General features: G+C 37.5%; 1 protein-coding gene across 26 annotated transcripts in view; it reads left to right on the top strand.

Annotated features, from left to right (window-relative positions):
* SORBS2 (sorbin and SH3 domain containing 2) overlaps window positions 1-22,757 on the top strand; it is a 511,092-nt gene that overhangs the window by 371,299 nt on the left and 117,036 nt on the right. For 13 of the 26 annotated variants that reach the window (XM_043970499.1, XM_043970498.1, XM_043970500.1 and 10 more), the window contains 3 exons: window positions 4,572-4,664; window positions 12,462-12,488; window positions 12,716-12,840. In XM_043970499.1, the coding sequence (XP_043826434.1) occupies window positions 4,572-4,664; window positions 12,462-12,488; window positions 12,716-12,840 (245 nt within the window). Of the gene's footprint in view, window positions 1-4,571; window positions 4,665-12,461; window positions 12,489-12,715; window positions 12,841-13,780; window positions 14,416-22,757 lie in introns of those variants that run through there. The other 13 variants (XM_043970519.1, XM_043970508.1, XM_043970507.1 and 10 more) reach the window with 9 other exon arrangements.

The raw sequence follows: 22,757 nt of genomic DNA, 5'->3' as shown, positions 1-22,757 counted from the left end.
CACACAATTGAAAAAAGTTATTAGGAGAAAAGAAGGCAGAAAAAAACACTCATGGTGCAGCTGAGTTCCCTAACAAAAAATAAAGATTTTCATATTTACCCTTTACCTACTGTGGTCCCCACACTGAGACTCTGAAGGCCAAATATTAATATCAACATGGTCCAACATGTTAAGAAAACTTTTTATAATACTTAATACTATTACCATCTCAAAACATAGTACATGTCAAAAATATTATCTGTGTGTACTTCAGTAGGAAGGAAGGAAATATGGAAAGGAAATAGAATTTATTAAGTCTCTACCACAATGCCAGGCACCATGCTGAGTGCTTTGTAAATATTGTCTCAATTATTTGTCACAACAACCCTGAGGGGGTAGGTGATGTTATGACCCATTTTACAGATGAGGAAACTAAGGCAGACAGAAATTAAGTGACTTGCTCATGGTCATACAGTAAGTGTCTGAGACCAGATTTGAACTCAGGTCTTCCTGACTCCATGTCCAGAGTCACTGGGCCCATTGAGTCACTGAACTGCCTACTTCAGTTATTTTAAGAACTCCTGGGGCAGCTAGGTGGCACAGCGGAGCCCTGGAGTCAGGAGTACATGAGTTCAAATTCGGCCTCAGACACTTAACACTTCCTAGCTGTGCGACTCTGGGCAGTCACTTAACCCCAATTGCCTCACCAAAAAAAAAAAAAAAAAAAAGAACTCCTGCTTTTGTTGGTGTGTCTTCTTCCTTTGGCCACTACCTCTGTGCCTTCATCTTTGCCCCACTTCCCTCCCCAAATCACCATTCTGTGGCCAAACCAACATCTGATGATGAGGCCTCTCCAAACTTAGCTAAAGTATATGGTATGACCTACATATTTAACTTTCATAGACATGTAATTTAGGACCCTGCTTTGCCAGTACCCACATTGCTCTTTAATTAGATTCTCAAGATATATATTTATTTCCTGGCTGCTAGAGTTTTCTTATGGCACATGATTTTATCACTCCTGAACCTCTCTGTACATCTAACACAATTCCAAGGAGTGACCTCAGATCCTAGGAAGAATCTCATTCTAATATTGTCATTTTATATGCATGTTAATGGATAATGACATACAGAACTACATAGAAATGCAGTTAATATGTTTTGAAGTCATAGCAATTATAAACATTTGGTCACAGTTTTCAAACTGATTTAACAGAATTATTAGAAAAAGCTCCCTGTTTTTTGAAAAAATAATTGAATTTCATCTATTATACAGGAAGATGGTATATAATTTATTCCCCAAGAACTCTGTGGCTAAGCCCTGATGACGACGATGACATTAGTCCATAGCATCCTAAAATTGGATTTTATCATCTACTAGTAGATCATTAGGGAAACCCTTATACAATCAAAAAATTTATTATTCAGACATTCAGATATCTGCTAGGGTGTTATTTAGAAATAAACTCACATGCTTGTCATCAAACAAGTACATGGACTAGTTTGAAAGGGTCAGAGAAATAATTTATTTTTCTTTCTGGAATGTCTCAAAAATTTAAATGAGTCCTCCAGCCCTAGTATCTCTCTTTTCTCTTCCAAGTGTGACCTGCTATTAGTTTAAGAGACCCTTACTTGTGTAAAGAGAGGAGGACATAAATAATTCATGTATGTGACCTCACCATAATGAGTTTTTCTAGGGCTAGAAAGAGTTGGTATAAAATTATGTAGCTCATTAGAGCAAAGACTGAGTTTGAAGGTGAGGACCAACAACAGACTTCATTAGGGTAAGCTAACGCATAAGAGGCAGCATCTTCAATCTCAAAAATGCCCTGAAAGGTTCTCATCTAGAAAACCCTGAGCCAGTTTCTGATCTGGGAGCTTAGGAAGACAGGGGGGGAAGCAGTTGACATATCCATCATGCAAATCATTACTTTTGGGCTTCCTAAATTTCTCTCCCTTTTGTGTTAGGCCTTTGATTATAGAGATGTGGAAAAAATGCTGAAGTCTCCATTGGCTTTTCTCAGTCTATTTAGAGCTATCTTGGTTACAGAGAGTTCATCTTTGTGACCCTAAACGTCACCATTCTGAAACCTTCTCTTCTCACTTCTTGGCCTGTCTTCCCTTCAGGCTCAAATGAATTAAGAAAGTAATGAATTTCTAAGCAATTTTGCTGTCACACTGTTCTGCCCATCCTCCCCCCATTCTCCACCATCCATATTTGCTTTCATTCTTCACAAACTTCCCATCATATCTCAGTGCTGGTAGAAATCCATATATTTGTCAAGCTGGCTTGCTTTTATTTACTTTTTTTTTTTAATCTTGTGATGACATTGAAACCTTGTTTTTGTCCCAGTAAAGTTCCCCTTGTGTTTTATTTATTAGTTTTTTAGGGTTATAACATGTATAAACATGTGTAGATTATGTTATTATGGTGAAATCCTCTATAGAATATTACAGGGAAATGTGGGGAAGTAACTACATGTGGAATAGTTACCTTTGTTGGTAACTTTACCATTTTTTGTTCCCTTCAGATGATTTCCCATTGAATATTATTCTTTTTAAATTTTTTTATTCTGATTTTTCTGCACACACACAAACATGGGAATGCCTAATAGAATATAAAAAGATTATATGTGAAATTGTGAATTTCTATTACACACAACTTGCTTTTTTCCAAAGGTATGATTTTTTTTATTTGAATATTTATATTCTAAATCTGGATCTACACTTGAAGGTTGCTACTTTTTAATATATATACTAATACACATTATAATTATAATGTATAATTTTTGGCAAGAAGATCATTTCACTAATTTAAAGGTATTTTCCGGTTGCGTTAATTAATTAAACTATACCACAGATAACCATTACTAATCTATAATGCATAATAAGTTATTTTTCAAATTGATAATTATCAAAATAAGACTTCTCTCCTAAGGTGGCATAGACTATGACTCAGAAAGATATGATTAAAAAACATGGTAAGAATGGTAGTCAATTTGGTCACATTTATCTTTACTTGGGTTATTACCTCTTTTTAGTATCTTTCTTTTTCTGCACTTTGTCACAAAGAGTTAAATTCTGGAGAATTGGTTCAACTATTTATTGCACATACCATTAGAAAGATCATTCCAAAAGCCAGAACAGAGTGGAATATGGGAATGGAACAGGAATGAGTTCATAAATAGAATATTAACCTTCTGATACTTGAAGTATTTTTGCTTCTAGAATTATTCAGAGCACACTGGGATAGTTTTCTTAAGCTTGGCTTTATGCAGTCTGTGATTACAAATTTAGGACTTAGGGTATGAATACTGTTCAGAAAGGAAAATATTCTCATAAAATGGAGTGTGTTCATCTCAAGACGGTAGTTTATGCTTCCTCTGATTTCATTCTGAATTGATGAAAGACTCATTCTTTCAATATGTAACTATAGAAACCTTTCGATATACAATTTCAATGATAATTATGAGAGGGCTGAAAACTTTCCCAATACCAGGCTTTCTTTATGATCCTGTGTGTACCTTGCACATACTTCTATGCCTTTTAATTCAATAGTTATTTTTATCAGGCATTCCCAAAATGAGGAAAAACCTATTTGTACAAAAATATTTAAAGCAGCTCTTTTTGTGGTAGCTAAGAATTGGAAATCAAAGGAATACCCATCAATTGGTGAATGGCTAAACAAACTGTGGTATATGATGGTGATGGAATATTATTGTACTATAAAAAAATGACCAGCATGATGATTTCAGAAAGGCCTGAAAAGACTTGTATAAACTGATATATAGTGAAGTGAGCAGAACCAAGAGAACATTGTGCACAGAGATACAGTATTGTTTGATGAAGAATTGTGAACGACTTGACTATTCTCAACAATACAATGATCCAAGACAATCCCAAAGGACTATAGATGAAACATATTATCCACCTCCAAAGAAAGAACTGATATTGATGAAACAAACTGAAGCATGCTAGTTTTTATTTTCTTTCATTTTTTTTCTTTTAATCAAGTTTTCTTGTACAAAATGTCAAATATGCTAATGTTTTTACATAATCATACACCCATAACTGATTGCTTGCCTACTTTGGGGCGTGGGGGAGGGAAGGAAGGATAAAAATTAGAACCTGTAACTATAAAAAAATAGTTATTTTTATCCAAGTTCAGCAATTGTAAAGAGTAAAATATAATTTTATAAAACTGATGAAGCAAGTATGTTGCTACCACTGCTCATGGATTAACTATTTGATGATAATTAAGGCTTTGTGATGTAAACAGCTCCAGCCACCCATGTTTAAAGTCACTTTGAAAACAATGACGACATGTAACAAAATATTAGGGTTCAAAAATCTTGGTTCTTTTATTGGGGCATTAACAACTCTAAAAAACCCAGGTTCTAGGTTCTCCCCAAAGAGAATGTGCAGATGTGTCTATGTAGATGGCACTAATTTTAATTGTTAACTGCTTCAGTGGATGTCGGGCAGATTGTACTTGAAACTCTCCCCCACCCCCCACCCCCCCCCCACCCCCAGTGTTGCATGTGCTTGCTTCTTTTGCCTCGGGCTCCTGCTATGTTATTTTGTGCTTTCAGATAGCGGCGGGTGTGCTCGCAAACGTGCCGCCATGTCTGTCACATTAACAGCTGTGAAGAGAGTTCAGAGTTCTCCAAACCTATTGACTGCAGGTATAACTCTATCACTAACTCGCGTGAGTCTCCACTGGAATGGCTTTGTCTAATGTTTCTCTCTTTCTAGCATTATCCTCTTGGACAGTGAAGAAGCCTTAGAGAGTTCCCAGTGCCCACTTAAGCTCTCATATTCCTAAGCCTATGGAGGGCGTGCTTATCAATTTTTGCTATTCTAAAAATAGCCAAAGGGGGTCTGTCCTCCTTGGCAGTAAAATCAGTCTGATGACATAATATATTATAATTACAAGAGCTTCTGGTGTCTTGTGAAACACAGAAAAAAATTAATGAGTTATCATTTTAGTGCTACTACATCAAGTGAACCATAATGTGCTAATTATTATTTTGTTTGTTTTGGTTTCGGTGAGGCAATGAGGGTTAAGTGACTTGCCCAGGGTCACACAACTAATAAGTGTCAAGTGTCTAGGCCCATATTTGAACTCAGGTCCTCCTGAATCCATGGCGGGTGCTCTATCCACTGTACCACCTACCTGCCCCTATGTGCTAATTATTATTTGAGTTTTCATGTCATTTGGGAGAACTCAAGTTCCATAGTATTTAGTTATAACAACTAATGGGTTCAATTTTTTTTCAGTGTTTATTAAGCAGCTACTATGTACCAGGCACATAGTGCTAAATTCTTTACAAATATTACCTCATTTAAACTTCACAGCAGATCTAGTAGGTAGGTGTACAGTTGAGAAACTGAGGCAAGTGGAAATGACTTGCTGAGGCTCACACAGCTAATAAGTATCTGAGATGAGATCTGAACTGGGTCTTCCTGACTCCAGGCCCAGCATTCTTTTTTCCCTAAACTAGTTTTTGCAGTTTTACAGGCACCCAATTCAATCTTTTTTTTTGGGGGGTGGTATTGATTGTGGAAGGGTAGAACTGCTAAAAACTGAAAAAGTCTACAATTCACACTGTACCTATCACATTTATATTTGGAAATCACTGAAAAAATGTGTAGGTTGACTGAAATATTGTTGTAACTCCCAAAGCCAGAACAGAATCTCAGGAATGTCCTGACTGTGCACCAAGGGGATAGCAAAATGTCTTCCCAGCAGCTGAGGATTAGGGTAAAGGGTAGAGCCATCATGCCTTGCTGTTGCTAGGGAGTTGGCCATAGCTATCCTGGAAGTGAATTTATTAGCATATCTAAGAAGCTTGTTTTCCTCTTACGGGTGCCCACAAAAGTAAATACTGAAAGAATAGTAAAAAGGAAAATTAAAAAAAAAGATATACTATTTAAGGACCAGTCATTTCCAAGTAAAATGATTTACAGTGTTTTTATTATTATTATTATTATTATTATTATTTAATAGATCTCAGTGGCTCTATCAAAATTTACTTCTGATAATAACTTGAAATGAGGGTTAAGTTAAGGAAGTCTAATGATTTTTGTTCTTGGACACTTGAGGAGCACTCACATTGGGGTCTCATTTATTTAAATGAACATGAATTAGCTATTACCAATAAGCAAATTCTATACTTCAAGCAAAGTTCTTTTACCTCATAAAGAAATGAGTGAGTTTTAGTAGTATTGCAAAATAAAATCTAGTTATAGATTTTTGGTTGTTATTTGTTCAATATCCATGTAGATTTCTTAAGAAATTTCTTTGGCCCAATATTTTTTGGGGGTGAGGCAATGAGGGTTAAGTGACTTGCCCAGGGTCACATAGCTAGTAAGTGTCAAGTCTCTGAGGTCAGATTTGAACTCAGGTCCTCCCGTATCCAGGGCCAGTGATTTATCCACTGCACCACCTCACTACCTCCCTGGCCCAATATTTAATATGGTATTAATAGTATTTGGTTTTCATCATTTAACACGGGAGTAGAAAAAAAAAACGTTTGAGTGCCTTCACAAATGGTTTTTATATAAACATTAGACTTTTGCTATAAAGCAGTTTAGGCAAATTCTCTTGATACTAAGACACTAGGTGAAGTTTCCAGAGGTTTTGAATCATATTGCTTTAAGGATGGAAAGAGAAAATTACCCATAAGCCATCAGGTAAGTCTCTCTCCCTGAATAGGTCTGCTTTGTTTAAAAAGCCCGTTGGTTGAAAGTGGAATGAAGTCCCTCTGGGAAATTCATCTTAGTTCACACTGAATTTTCTGCCATGAACTAGAACGATAATGTTCCTAAAGTAACACAGTTGCTTGCCATTCGACCTACATTCAGAATTATATTTTTCTTTAAAATGTTATGTGAAGCCCAGGCAGAGAGTCAGGCCCCCTTGCCTTATATTCCAGTTTATGCCATCAACTTGTATTTCCTTGTTTATCACTTTAAACCACAATTTTTCCTTCTGGAAATGTTTTGGAGGGTTTGGGGTTTTGGGGAGGGGGAGGAGGGAATAGAATCATTTCCTTCCTATTTAGATTTTTAAGAATTGGATAAAAATAATCTACCCAGCAAAACAGTCTAATACTTCAGGGGAAATCATCGTATTTAATGGAATGAGAGGACTTTCAATCATTCCTGATGAAGAGACTAGAACTGAATAGAAAATTTGACTAAGTACAGACTCAAGTACCAGAAAGTATTTGTTGTTCAAGGCATTTTTGGTTGTACCTTACTATTTCTGACCCCATTTGGAATTTTCTTGGCAGAGATCCTAGGATAGTTTATTTCCTTCCAAAGCTACTTTTTTTACCAAAAAAAAATGGATAAAAATTAAACTGATTTGAGCATCTCAAAGGAATTGTAGGTTTTTAAAGCATCAGGAGAATGAATGTCTACTGTAGACCTTACACACTCTATAAAAATGAACTGAATTGTACCTGACAGCTCTGATCTCATACCTTTAGAAACCATTTAGACTGGTAAATCTTGCCATATCAGATCAGTGAATCATAGCCTCTTTGAGTTGATAAGGATTCCAGAGACCATCTATCTAGTCTAACCTCTTATCAATACAGAAATCACAGAATATATAGGAGCTGAAAATCAATCAATCAATCAATCAATCAATCAGCAGGTATGTTTAGGTTCTTACTATACGCCAGGAACTTTGCCATATGCTGGAAATCCAGATAAAAAAGAATGAAACAGGGGCATCTAGGTGGCACAGTGGATAAAGCACCGGCCCTGGATTCAGGAGGATCTGAGTTCAAATCTGGCTCAGACACATGATTAGTTACTACCTGTGTGACCCTGGGCAAGTCACTTAACCCTCATTGCCACCCCCCCCCCAAAATGAAACAATCCCTTTTTGAAAGGAGCTTGTAGTCTAATGGGGGAGACAAAAAATCTATGCAACATAAATTTTATGCACAGACATAACTATATACTAAGTAATTAAACACATGGTACTATGGGAGGAAAGGCACTAGCAACTGAGAAGATCAGGAAAGAACCTTAATGATTGACTAAATCAGACGAGGTAACTGGGGACCTAAAGGAATGAAATGCCGTAGCATGGTTCCCCAGGTGATGAGGGGCAGAACCAAGACCAGATCTTTCAGATATTTTGGCTCTGTGTCCAAATGCTCTTTCCTTAGGGCTGATCATCAACAGACATTTGGCTTCTGCTTAAACACTTCTAGTGTCCATTATTTTCAGATGTCAAGTCAACATGCAACTATCAAGCACCTACTATGTACCAGACACTGTTCTAAGTCTATGCTCTTGCCAAGAAAGAAAGTCTCCTTTAATTTTTAGGTCCAGTCACTCACCTTGCCATTTATTGAGCACATAGATGTCCCACTTTGCTAAGTGATGGACAATTCCAGCTACAGGTACACAGAAATACATATGCAACATAAACACTTCAGCAAACATTAACCACCTCTTGGACCATCTCCAGCTCCGTTTGTGACAAAAGCCAAAATGCTGAGGCCATGAAGCTAACATGGCCAAAGTCCAAGGAACTTTAGCATCTGGAGAAAAGATAAATTATGTACTCCTTTTGTGGTACCTAGGCAGAGCGAGCCATGACTCGAAACACCCTGGCTTAACACACAGGCAGGGGTTGACTCCATCTTTTGTGGCTAAAAAATTGCAAGGGCCATATGAGATTCTCTTGGATGTCAGGGATCTCTGAATCACTGGCTCATGAAGAATATTGTTCTTTCATTGCCTGGCAGTCATCCCCTGCTCTCTAGTGCTTTTAGGGATTTTTTAAAACTCCCTTATAGAACCCCACGTGGGTGTGTGTCTGTTTCTGGGGGTCAAGGGGTTCCTAAAGGGAATCAAGAAGTGATTGCAGTGCCAGGTAAGTCACTGACAGGTCATGGACTTGGGAGTAGATTAGCTTTCAGCCTTAGATTCCTGTGCCAATTATAAAATTCTGCCCCCTCACCCTAGAGAGAGTTAAAATGGAGTGAGACATCAGCTGTCACAATTTTAATCAAAAGATCAGGAGATTTAGAGCTAGCAAAAGCCTTATGTCTCTAGGTTTTATTTCACAGGCACAGAAGAAGTGTGGCTTCCCAACTCGGCCAATGAATCACTCTCGGGGATTTTTTTTTTTAAATGGGCATTTTTTTTCCTTACTCCTTAATAACCCTGAAGCTCTGAAGAGTTGATGATTTATGATTTCATTAGTGTGAGTATACTAACAAAGACCTCAAGCCCTCTATCCCTCATCCTGTACTGTTCTCGTCAATTTTTTCTCCTAATGGCTAATATTTATAGCTAGCATTTATATAGCACATTGGGATTGGCAAGACATCTTACAAATATCTCATTTTATTTTCACTGGCCTGGAAGATAGGTACTATTCTTATCCCCATTTTACAGATGAGCAAACTGAGGCTGGCAGATTCATACCATTTATATATTATTTTATATATTATATAATATATATTTTATATATTATTTATTTATAGCTAGCATTTGTGTACCACTTCAAGGTCTGCCAAGTACTTTACAATATTATTTCATTTAGGAATGACTTGCCAAGCAAACTGTCTGAAGCTGGATTTGAAACTGAGTCTTTCTGACTCTTACTTTCACGGTATATCTACTGTGCCAACCTCTACTCAAAAAAGATCTATTAAAAAGTCTCCTCAGTACACTAAGGGGCCTTTCTTTTGTTCTCCTATTTCTTGAATGTACTAGTGTCCTCCCAAGCCACATGTTCATCCTATGTGGTTAGGTCCACTCTCTTTTCTGTCCATAGAGGTCCTTGATAACATCTTTTTATGCCACTTCTCATTACTCTTCTGTTTCCCTGAAAAGTAGAATGGGAGAGGGCATAGGCATTGGAGGACTCTCATTCAGTAAAAAGGAAAACATACCACAGGAAAATGAAGGGACACTTAGGGAAAGCACAAAATGATAAACAAGGAAAAACAAAGAAAAACAAAGGTGGCAAATGACAGAATAAGTGAAGTCCAGCAAATATCTATAGGTAACCTAATTGAAGAATAAACCCAGAATTTAATTAGAACTGAAACAGCAACTACTGGATCATGAGAGCAAAGGGACATATTTAGAAGAGAAAGCAAGAAATGCAAATACTCATTGGGATCCCTAAAGACAAAAAGACAATAAATAATAACCTTAGCTTTAGTGCTGCCTTTTTTTTTTTTTGCAGGGCAATGAGGGTTAAGTGACTTGCCCAGGGTCACACAGCTAGTGTCAAGTGTCTGAGACCGATTTGAACTCAGCTCCTCCTGAATCCAGGGCCGCACTTTATCCACTGTACCACCTAGCTTCCCCCTGCCCTTATTTTTCATAAGCAAACAATAGTGAGTAGATGGTTAGACTAAGGTCTTGTGGACTGTGAGGGTCTTCTACCCAGTGTATGATAGTTGGGCCCACCCAGGAATACCTTTGAGGACCTTGCCAAGGGTCTACCCCATGGGCTTTTTCCATGGTAGTATCACCCTAGAGGCCAAATCTCATTAGCACAAATTCCAAAGGGGGGGGGATCCTTACTATTACACTGAATCAAACATTCTAAGAAATATGTAGGTCATCATCTGGGCTTCAAGTCCTGTTGCTGTTCAGAGTTTTTGTTGTGGCATTATCATCAATGTTGGACTGACCTATACCCATCTACCCAGAGGCAATTGGTGATTGGGTAGATTAGAGTTTGTCTTGACTGTGTCACTTAATACCTATGTGCAACAGGCCAAATGATTCTAACTCAAGAACTCAATGTCCTCGTCTTATAAAATTAGGGAGTTGTACTGGGTGACTTCTAGGATCTCCTAAGCTATCAACATTTTAACCTATGATCCTGTCCTCTACAAAAGTCAGAATTTACTCCATATTTATAATAAGCATGCAAGGGTTTTGATCCTTTAGTATGCATTAGCAGGAATTTTTTTTGGCATTACTATGAACAACTGAGCTAAGCTTACCACCCCTGCTGACATCTTTTTTAAAGTCCACCTCTGACCCCTGGTTTCTGGTCTCCAGCATATTTAACTGAATTTGAAGTTTCAGATATTTCTGCATGCCACAAAAGTCATGAAAGTTTTCTTATGCTATAAACGTTGAAGTGAAGATATCATTCACTTCTAACTCATTAGAGTTATAATTTCCATTTTGTCAGCCATGCTATTTCTCTTAACAACAATGCACAGACATCATGGACAGTGTAAGCCCCTCAGGGGGCAGCTATATGGCACAGTAGATAGAGAGCAGGGCCTGGAGTCAGAAGGACTCATCTTCCTGAATTCAAATTTGACCTGAGACACTTTCTAGTTGTGTGATCCTCTTTGCCTCAGTTTCCTCTTCTGTAAAACAATCTTGAAAAAGCTCCTTCTCTCATTTTCCTGATCTGTAAAATGAACTGGAGAAGGAAATGGCAAAATACTCCAGTATCTCTGCCAAGAAAACTCCCAATGGGGTCACGAAGAGTGAAACAAGACTGAACAATAACAAATGCTTTAAGGGCAGGGACTATTCGGGTTAGCACACTGCCCAGCAAACAGAAGGGGCCTAATAAATGCATATTGGAATAAATTCTGACAAGACCCATTTAGTTTAAATTAGCAACTGATCATAATAGATGGCTTTATTATCCTTCATTTCCAAACCTTTGAGTCAATTTCCTATAAATGTACTGTATAGAGGTGTATATATGAACACTAGAAGATAACATTTAAATAACAGTTCCAATAAGACTCTTAATGTACATTTTGTAGACTCTTTTCCATGTGCCTTATCAAAGGAAGTTTACTAGAAATGAAGGTTTTCTGCATCTTCTAGTGGTGAGGAAATGAAATATAATGAGACTAGCATCTTCTAAGAAGCCTCTTTATGAGATTACCTAATGTGCTTTTATCAGCTCTTCTGTGTTATGATAGGAAATTACCTTTAAGTTACAGTAAAAGGAAGAATAAATCCTTTCATGAAATAAAAATATGATGTAGCAAGAAATCCATATTTTCTAAATATAAAAATTAAAATATAGCCTTAAAAACACTTTCTATTAGAAAGGGCACCTTGACACTGACAGCGGCAAGAGAACAGTGGTAATGAATGATCAGATGGTCTGACTTGTTATTAGCCAAAATTTCACCCAAATCCTTATAGACTTTTCACTCAATATTTTAAACTCATGTATCTAGTTTGGTCAGTTATAGGATTAAATAATCATTGATTTCAAGATTACTGAGAAAATGATTTAATTTACAAGGTAATGCATAGTATAATTAACAAGTTACATTGTGCTAGAAGTGGAACTAAATGTATGAAATAAGATTGGACTTAATATGTTCAGCTTTTTAATAATAAGAATATTGTTTGCAATACAGATAATATTTTGTTTTAATCATTTTACTGAATTCTTCATTTAATTTATGATGGTATTAATATGGTTATTCATTGTCTTTTAGGACGTGATTCTCAGTCTCCAGATTCAGGTAAAGGATATAGTCATCTTATAGTCATTTTGTGGTGTTGGGTTTTTTAATTTAAAATATTGTTGTTTTCTAGCCTTTGACTTCATATTCCTTTATAATTCCATTAAATGTGATTGAATTTAATTCCCAGAAAGAAAATCTCTATTTCATTAATGAATTCTAATGAAGGTAAACATAGATATTTCTGTATCAGATACGTTGTTTTGTTTTGTTTTTCTCTCTTAAAGCTTGGAGATCTTACGATGAGCGAACTCGAGAGACCCTGAACGGAGATGCTACTCATTCCTCTCTCGCAGCAAAAGGCTTTAGGAGTGTTCGTCCAAATCTACAAGACAAAAAGTCACCAACTCAGGTAAGATTGCTCCCTCCAGTCTCTCATGTTTTAAAATGCAGGTGCTTTCAAACTTTAAACTCTATGACACTCTAAAAACCAGTTGACGTTAGCCATCTATTTTCTGGTAATATCTACATTTATGAATGAGTGTTGTTTCATCTGCTTATTTTGATTTCAGATTTATCCTCTGTCTAGAGAGCAGGTTCAGAAAGGAAGCAAGTTTTTTCCCAATAATTCATCCAGAAGATTAATAAGATGTTCAGAGCTTTTAAAAATATATATTTAAAGGTTGTTGGCCAATGCTTTGAATGTCAAAGCTTCAAGTATGAGAATGGATCATCTATAAAATAAATCCCTAAAAGATCCAAGTGTTCTATTAAGTAAGGGACATGAGTGTTAGAAGTCTTAGTGAGTTTGTAATGTGGTGTGTGTGTGTGTGTGTGTGTGTGTGTGAGAGAGAGAGAGAGAGAGAGAGAGAGAGAGTATGATTTTGACCATCAATGATGCCTGCTAACATGGTGAGAAAAAATATGTACACTCAACTTGCTTCCCCAGGATGTCTCCATCCTCAAAGTTCATAATCTGCATGTTTCTTCTAATATTTAGGCCTTTAAATTGCCATGCTGTTGGGGTTTGTTTTTATTTCTAGTGGTTTTAAGAACTAAGCTGTTTTTCTGTAGATAGGGGTAGGTGATATATATTTTTTTACTGATGCTATTGTTTGGTACCAAGTATGAACATATTTTAAAGTGAATTAAAGAGGTAATGCTTTGCTCTTGTTAACAAATGCAAGCAACAGTGTCCTGAGAATCAGAATTATAAACAGATGTGATGTGCCAATTTCTTTGTTTAAAGTATGGGCTTTGCCAGGGTTGCTTTGATAGCTAACGTTGCCTTTCTCTCTTTTTCCTTTCATGTTATTTTGTTCTATGGGTGATTTTGTCAAACAAGGCGCCCCTCCCACCTCCTAGAAAAGAGAGTTTTCTTAGCCCCTCAGTAACTGATCACAAAGAGGATAGTGTTTTGAACCCATCAATAACCAAGAAGCAAATCCCTTCAAACACAGTCTATTTTATTAACGAGGACTCTATCCAGAGAGCTATGCGTTCTAACAAGGAAAGTAGCCACACCATTATGTATTCTGAGGAATCTAACACAACTGTGACCTATACACAAAAAATCACTAATCCAGTGAGCTCAGTTTCCAATGCAGGATCCGAACTACCAGCAGCTGACAGCAGCACCCTACTCCAACAGGACTACACACAGGATTCTCAGCTAAGGAGAATTTCTACCCTGAAATTAACCCCTAACCAAGATCAATCCAATAATATTCCTTTTAATTCGCCGCTGTGGTCCCAGCCCATTGAAGTACCAGGATTTTCCCAAAGGCCTTTCTCACCCAACCCCGAGGTACACACAGCATCTCTTTCCATTCAAATAGCCCCCCTCCATGACCATAAAGCAGGACAGGACTCGGAAAGCTATAGACGAGGACCTGGGCTTTCTGACGACATTGCCAAGGCACCTCTTCAGGAACTGGGAGCCAATTCTTCATTTGCTGCTTCTGAACAGCCCCCAGGGAGCCATGTGGTATATTCCTTCCCATATTTGCTTTCAGAACTGTGTGGAGCCTTGTTAACCTTTTCTGTCACTTATGTCACTCACAAAACTAAACATGCAAGGTTTGATAGAATGGTGATGTAGGAAGGGAAAGAAAAAAGTCCATCCATCTTCCATTTCGGGTTAACTTCATCTCTACATTTGAGGGTGCCTTTCCCCCCTCATTTCAGAATCAGTCAACTCTTCACCCAGGAAGCTTTTTTCCAAAGCTCTTTCCTTTTCAGATATTTGTGGCCAAATAAAAACGAAATCACTGCATTATAGATCTGGAGCTAAAAGTGAGTTTAGAGCTTATTGGGGCTAATGCTGTCATTTTTGCAAATGAGGAAAATGAGACTCATGGAGGATAAGTGACTTCCCCAAGGTCATACATTTAGTAACCAGCAAGGTCAGGATTTGAACTCATGCCTTCTGACTCTTTCTACTGTACATCAAATGTCAATTATAACTAGGGAATTTATAAATTACTGCCATCAGTGTCCAGAGTAACTTCCATCTTTTTCCATTCAAACATATAAAGACTTAGAAAAATGGAAATTAAGACTCTTTTTTGGGGGGAAATAGAAAACATTGACCTCTTCTATTGAAGACCTTTTGATACTCATTAACCTCAGCAAATTACAGTTGACATAATTAATATAAAGCCTAGATGACCACATGTGATAGAGTGGAATTATTTTTAGGTATTTGTTGGATTAGATGGAATTTAAGGTCCTTTCAATGCTGAGATTCTATAAGTCTATGAAGCATTATGATTTGACTTATTCATTCCATAACATTTAAGAAATATTCAGTGCCCACTGTACACAGAGCTTTATGTTGGGTGGCAATATGAAGTTTAGATGTGAGCTTACACGTTTGGAGCTTAAACTCCAGTATGTGGTTATGACAATAAAAAAGAAACAAACCCTGACATTACATAATAAGATCATTGAAGAGATACAGAACCAAGTGTAATGTGAAATGCAGAGTAGAAGTCCATAAGTGATGGGAGCTAGGGAATCAGGAAAGATTGAAAGGATTTCAGACAAAGAAAGTAAGGGAAAAGTTTCTAGGCACAGGGGGAAGCATGGACAAAGGCACAAATATGGAAAAGAGCAAGGCACTCTCAACAAATGAAAAATACTTCAGTTTGGATGGAATATAAAATATGTGATGTATTCTTTAAAAAAGGAAATAAGACATAATTATCTATAAATTGCTATTACAGTATCAACCCACCTCAAATTATTGCATGCATTATTCTATTGAGAGAAAAGATGGGGGAATATATTTTCTTTCCCTTCCAAATAGTACTAAAATGATCATGGGTTTGGTGATATATGTGTTGCTTTAAACATATATATTTGACAGTTGTTTCATTAAAAAATAATGTGAAAATTCAAGGATGAACATAGAGTAGGTAGTATATGTATGCCTTTAATAAAATGGTTATTAAGTTCTTTATTTTTTAAATCATAAAAGTATTTTATTATTTTCCAATTAAATGTAAAGATAATTTTCAACAACATTCGTTTTCATAAGATTTTCTAGTTCCAAATTTTTCTCCCTCCCTTCCCTCCCCGCTCCTCAAAACAGAAAGCAATCTGATATAGGTTATATATGTACAATCACATTAAACATATTTCTGCATTTGTCATATTGTGAAAGAAGAATCAGAACAAAAGGAAAAAAACTCAAAAAAAAAAAAATAGAACCAGTCTGGTTCAATCTGCATTCAGAATCCACAGTTCTTTTTTCTGGATGTGGAGAACATTTTCCATCATGAATGAGTTCTTTGGAATTGTCTTGGATCATTGTATTGCTGAGAAGAGCTAAGTCTATCACAATTGATCATCATACAATATAACAACAACAATAATAGTAATTGAGTATATTTTTATCATTCTAGTATATTAAAATAATAATGATATACCATTATTGAATGATACATTTTTATAACTCTTAGTCCATGTTAATTATATATGATGTGTAGAAGTGTGCAGAGCACTTTACATACCATTATTTCATTTGCTACTTTCATATATTTCCATGAGGTAGGCACAGTGGGTATTACTAACCTGATTAGACTATGGAGACACTGAAACTTAGAAACATTAAGTAGTACAGATCATAAGTGTGACAAGCGAGATTTGAACACAGCTCTTGCTGATTGCAGGTCTTGCTGCCTTATCATCTCATGTGTCCCTCACAACCACCCTTTGAGACAAGTAGAGAAACTGTCTTAATCCTCATTTTCTAGGCAAGCATCCTGAAGGATTACATAACTTACTCAAGTCAGGACTCCAAACTACATCTTCTGTCTAATGCTCTTTACACTACATCACATTGCCTTTCTTTGAAGGCCCCTTCCCCCATTGTCATAATACTTGAAATTTATACCAATGGAGTTCCCTACTCCCCACCTTTTTCTTTTAAAAGGTAGGACCCTGCTCCTTTTAAATGGAAGAAGGGATATGTTCAACCACTCACATCTCAGAATGGACCAAATTAGGCAGCAAGGAGCAGGGGTGTGCCGAGTGGCAATAGATCAGCATCATTATTATTATAGGGATTGGGTGGGGCAGGGGGATTGAGAGTTTGGCCTTCCTTCAGGACAAAGTGCAGAAGTCAGCAGGCATGACTCTGGTAATCTGTCTTCCGAGATAAATCTGTTATATGTGTAAATCTAATTTCATCTGAAAGCTTTTCTTTAAAGTTTTCTTCTGTGTTATTGGCAGTGAGACTGAGGAGACCACCCAGTATGCATGCCGCTTAACCCTGAGCAAATATGCCTGAACAAGCAATTCACACTCAAAATTCCCATAGGAAATTATTTCAATTTCTATTATTCAGAGAGATTAAGTATTCAAAAAAAGAATGGAAATATATAATCAGAAGTGTCAGGTTTCATTTCTAAACCATGTTTCATAGAAAAAAAGATTCACAAGGGTCAATTTAATCTCTTACACCCCCTCTGGTCTGAAATCTTAGTGAAGCTGGAACCAACTGATGACAAAGGTGGAGAAGTTTATGAACAAATTTGGGAATTAGCCTGTCTCAAAATTTGAAGATGTGTACCCCTCCAAAGGGAGAAACATTGCTGGTATCCCAGGAGCTTTTTAACCATCTTAGAATTTCATTAGCATCTGGGCATTATTTTAAATGAGTTAAGAAAATAGTCTAAACTGCTCTGAATTATAGTCCTTTCTTGAAGCCAAATTCTACTTTTACAAGCTGTTTGTCTTTTAATTTAACTCTCCCAAAGTCCTGAAGAAAGAGAGATTATAAAGATTACTGTCTCTCTGGAGCCACAGGAACAAATTCCACCAATAACTTTTCAAGCACATGAAGGTTTTCAGCGGAAACTTGGTAACTAGAGCAAAACCATGGATCCCCCAGAAATGAACATTATATTCCATGAGAGCAAAACTCATCTTTTCAATTATCATGAAAAACAAAATTCCTTAAGGGGCCAATGCCTCACAGTCACAGCTGCTCCAAGTGGGGGATTTATCTCACACATTCCAAGTGAATAAGTAGTTACAGGGTTGTCAGCATCTGGATGGTGGGATGATGGGACAGTTCATCTGCATTTTCCTGGACCATCTCCAATATCATAGGGTTCCCATTAGCATTATTGGATAGTCCCATTTGGTAGAAAGTTCTTTATACCAAGCCCTAGGCTACCTTGCTCTAGTTTCCACCTTCTGCTCCCAATAGCTACCTAATCATTGCTAACCTAGTCAGGGACTATGCTATCTGCTTTATAAATATTATCACAACTTATCCACATAACAACCCTTGGAGGTAGGAGCCATTATCACCCTCATTTAATAGATGAAGAAAAAGAGGCAAGCAAAGGTTAAGTGACTTGCCCATGTTCAAACAGCTGTTAGGCATCCAAGGTCAAATTTGAACTCGGGTCTTCCTTACTCCAGGCCCAGTACTCTATCCACTGTACCACCTTTCCTCCCCCCTTCTCTGTGTGATAGCTTTTCAAATAATATAAAGCCACTATATAGTCTCCCATTAATCTTCTCTTTTCTAAACTAAACATTCATAGAAATATTCCTCAGAGGACAGCCTTTCCAGGGCAGCTGCCATCTTCTTATCTTCCTATGAAGTAGCTATAATTTGTCAATAACTTAGAATATGGTACCTACCCCAAATCAAACATATTTCACATGTGGTTTGCCTAGTCCTAACTGGACTGCATCTTTGCATAATCTAGATGTTATTGATATTATATAGGGTCCCCACCTTCCTTGATTGAACCTTGCCCGCATCAGAGAGGGTCATGGGATGATGGATAGAGTAATGGACTTGAACTAAGGAAGATCTAGGTTTAAATCCTGCCTTTTAACATTTACTCAGACATGGGGAAGTCTCTTCAGTTTCATCATCCAGAAGAGGGAGATAATTAAAACTCTATCACCTACCTCAAAAAGATATCATGATGCTCAAATGACTCGATGGTTTATAAAGCACTTTGTGAATTTCAAGGTATTAGATAAATGGCAGCTATTATTATAGTTGTTCTAATGGTTGAGACCCCTTCCTTCCTTCCTTCCTTCCTTCCTTCCTTCCTTCCTTCCTTCCTTCCTTCCTTCCTTCCTTCCTTCCTTCCTGACCAAATTCAACCATTCCTCCAACAAAAAAGTCTTCCTCTGATTCCCTTCCACCCATAAACTGAAAGTGATCTCTCTCTCCTTAAATCATTCTTAGTCCTTTCTTTTCATTTAGGGCATTCCGTGTTTTGTTTAAAAGTCTATTTAAAGAAGTTCAAACAAAATGGCACGTGAGATCTAAGGGGACACAGTGGGTTGATCAAGGAATACTTTAGGGAGCATTTGAGTTAAGTTTTAAAAACCAGGTTTAATTTCAACAGGTGAAAAGGAGCAGGAGAATATTCAGGCATGGGTAGCAGTGTAAGCAAATACCCAGAGGCAGGGAACTATAGGCTTTGATCCAGAGGTGATTTGACTGAAACAGAACGTGTATAATAGAAGGATTAGCCAGCCAGGAGAGTGCTGGATTTTGGGGCCATTTGAAGACTTGGCTCTAAAACTGGATTTGAATCAGTAGGAAATAGGAAGCTAAGGAGGATGCTGAGTGTTGCTGTTGTTCCAGCTACTTACTCTTTGTCCCTGAGAGCCCACAATTAGTGCCCTCCTATGAACAAAGAGGATGAGAGAGGTCAGAGGGCAAACTGACCCCAAAAGAAAAGGAGACTAAAGAAGCTCCAAGTGTTTTAGGAGGTGTGTGGTGTTTTTTTTTTTTTTAATGCCAAAACACATCAAAGCATTTCTATTAGTGACTGACAAATGCTTCTCTTCTTAAAAGTTTTATCTGATGGAACTTAAGAGAAAACAGAAGTGTGACATGACTCACAGCGTGGCATTTCATCAAACACCTACACTCACCAAGTTAACAGACTCAACACTAAGCATGCTGGGAGGTAGCGAGCAGGGAACACGAAAGGAGAGGGGTGGTGTTATTCCCCATATAGAGCTCCCTTTGGGATAGCATCCCACTTTAGCATGGAGGAGAAGAATATTATTCATGTTTTTAGGGCTTCAGACCATCTGGTGAGAGAACTTCCGTTCATTCAAAGAGCCTTTGTAATGATCTCACTGCGACAGAGATGTTGTTCCAAATAACATACTTTCTTTCCCCCCCACAAAATATAACCATAGACCTCAAATACCCCAGCTCTAATTCTTAAGAGCTATTAAAAATGTATCAAATACCAGTGACTATATTTGAGTATCCCAAATATTTACTGATTCTCTTTAGAAATAATATAATATTTATATTCATAAAATACGTATTTTTGTACAGTTCATTTTTTTCATTCATCCATCTAACAAACATTTATCATACAGTTAACTGTTACCAGCCAAGAGTATACAAGTAGGCCACCTATTGAAGAACATTTGATCCTACAGTATATCTGTAACTACTTATCTTTTAGCTCACACAGAGAAATTTGAGGACAGAAATCATGTCCTTGTACAAAGAAAATGGAAATGAATGAAGGCGAATAATGGAAACAAAATAATAGGGCTGTTCATTATCAGAATCTTCTCAGAAGTTTTCCTTTTGCACGCAAACATTTGCCCTTTCTTAGCCCTTAGAGTAAAAAAATAAAATAAAATAAATTAGATAATGATCTATTTAGATTTGCTTTGTAAGGTTGGAAAAAGGAGCACAACGTTAACAAAAAAATTTCTCCAAGATCCTGAATTCTGGGATTCATGTTGCTACTATTGCTCCAATCTCACATAACTTAACCCATGCTCACTTTAATATCCACATCTAGAAATTACAGGGTTAAACTAGATGGTCTCAAGAGTCAATTTCAAAGAGCCCTTTCACCAAGAATGCCTATGGTTCAATGAGTTCTGATTCTTAAGAGGATCAAATAATACATAGGTTTTGTAAGTGGAAAACATTTAAGACATGCACATTCTATCCTCTAAGATCTCTCTTTTTTTTTTTTTTTAACAAGAAATGACCATCTCCCATCATTCGTGTCAAAGTTGGCTCAGGACACAAACACAGTGCAGGGATCAGGTCTGGAAGTAAAAGAGGTGTGGCGACTCTGGCACAAGGAGATGGATGGATGCTTTGGCCCAGAAGGCACGTCTGCCTGTCTCTACTGATAGTTAACAATGCTGTTGATTGGTTTTGAATGTATCTAGACCTGGCCCAATCTAACTAGATCTTTTCTCTACCCTCTCAGTCTTCAGTCCTGTATGCAGCCTGTTTCCTTTTCCTTCATTGCAGTCTAAGGCCCTTAGCCACATGTTTTAACATAGATGAGCTCAGGTGGACAGATGCAACAAAGATGAATATCAGCAGTTCAGACAATGATACAAAAGCTGGAGTTTAAGTTGGCTTTGTGTTGACTTCTTTGATGGTGTACCTGATCAGACTAGCCTTTTAAGAGAGAAGAGGAAGAGAGACAAGAGAAAGAGAGGGAACAGAGAGAATGGGGAGAGGGAGGGAAGAAAGGAGTTAGAGTTTGCCTAGAACACGGCCACAATGCCATTTAAAACCATAGAAATCTTGGGGCAGCTAGGTGGCGCAGTGGATAAAGCACCAGCCCTGGATTCAGGAGTACCTGAGTTTCAAATCCAGCCTGAGACACTTAACACTTACTAGCTGTGTGACCCTGGGCAAGTCACTTAACCCTAATTGCCTCACTTAAAAAAAAAAAAAAAACAACATAGAAATCTTGTCAGTGAATTGGTCTAAGTAGACAAGTGGAATGTTGAACCTGCTGACCCAGAAATATCCCTACCAAAGACCCAATCCTTGTGGGGCAAACAGTACGTAGGAGGGATTGGTGTTAAAGCAGAGGGTCTGCCAAGATTGACTGCATGATATACAACAGGAGAAAGAAAGGATACATAGTCACATCAATAGTACAAATAGACACTGAAGGCAAGTCTGCCATATTGTGACCTTAGATGACTCTGCCTCCATGAACTGTCTATGTCTGTGTCTAATCCCTTGTTTGGGACAGTAATCCCCCTTTCCTTCCCCACCAAGAACCTGATCTCAGCATTCTTCCTTCCTGCATTTGCCCTCATGATTTTCACTTCCCAAGAGGAGCCCTATCTTGACCATACAGCAACTTCAGAGGAAAGCCAGTGATGTCCAGAGAAAAGAATTACGATTATAAACAGAACTGGAAGAAGCACAGTGTAGCTGAACATTTATTACTTTATCCTTCCAATTTAGTTTATAAAAAGGCCAGCCCAAGGGAGATTTATTGGAATATTCATCTTTTTTGGTTATATTTCAAATCATAGGTGTCCTTTCCCTGTGCATAAAATGTCATTAGAGCCTCCCAGGGTATTCATGATCATTTTGTTTACATTCTCATGTAGTTTTCCAGTCTTATTTGGGTGTTTATTAGTTTGGGATTCCTTTATTTTATGTTTTAAAAGGGATCTTTCTAATGTAGTTGATGCTACACGAACTTAAAGCAGAGCCCCATCCTTCTGCAAGTGGATTCTCTAGGTGCCTGAATTCTGGATTCTGGTGTGCTCCCTGAAGCTTGGACTCAGCTCCACCCTCAGTCCCTTGGGATAGGATAGGACAATCCAGTACCTATGGCTTTTGGATATGGATAGATACTTGTCATGTCAAAGAATGGCAAAGCTCCATAGAGCTTGGGGATAACAGCAAACATGGTAGTTCAGTTTACAAGTTGTGCCTAATGTTCATAAAGTACTTTCCCCACAAATCTCTTGTGTTACCAAGAGTATCACTGACCACTTTTTGAACAGGTGAAAAACTGGGTGGCTTGCCTATGGTCA

The sequence above is a fragment of the Dromiciops gliroides genome, chromosome 6, assembly GCF_019393635.1.
Source record: "Dromiciops gliroides isolate mDroGli1 chromosome 6, mDroGli1.pri, whole genome shotgun sequence".
In the NCBI taxonomy this organism is placed as follows: Eukaryota; Metazoa; Chordata; class Mammalia; order Microbiotheria; family Microbiotheriidae; genus Dromiciops; species Dromiciops gliroides.
Note: the sequence above shows the minus strand (reverse complement) of the source record. Positions and strands in the feature narration are given on the sequence as shown.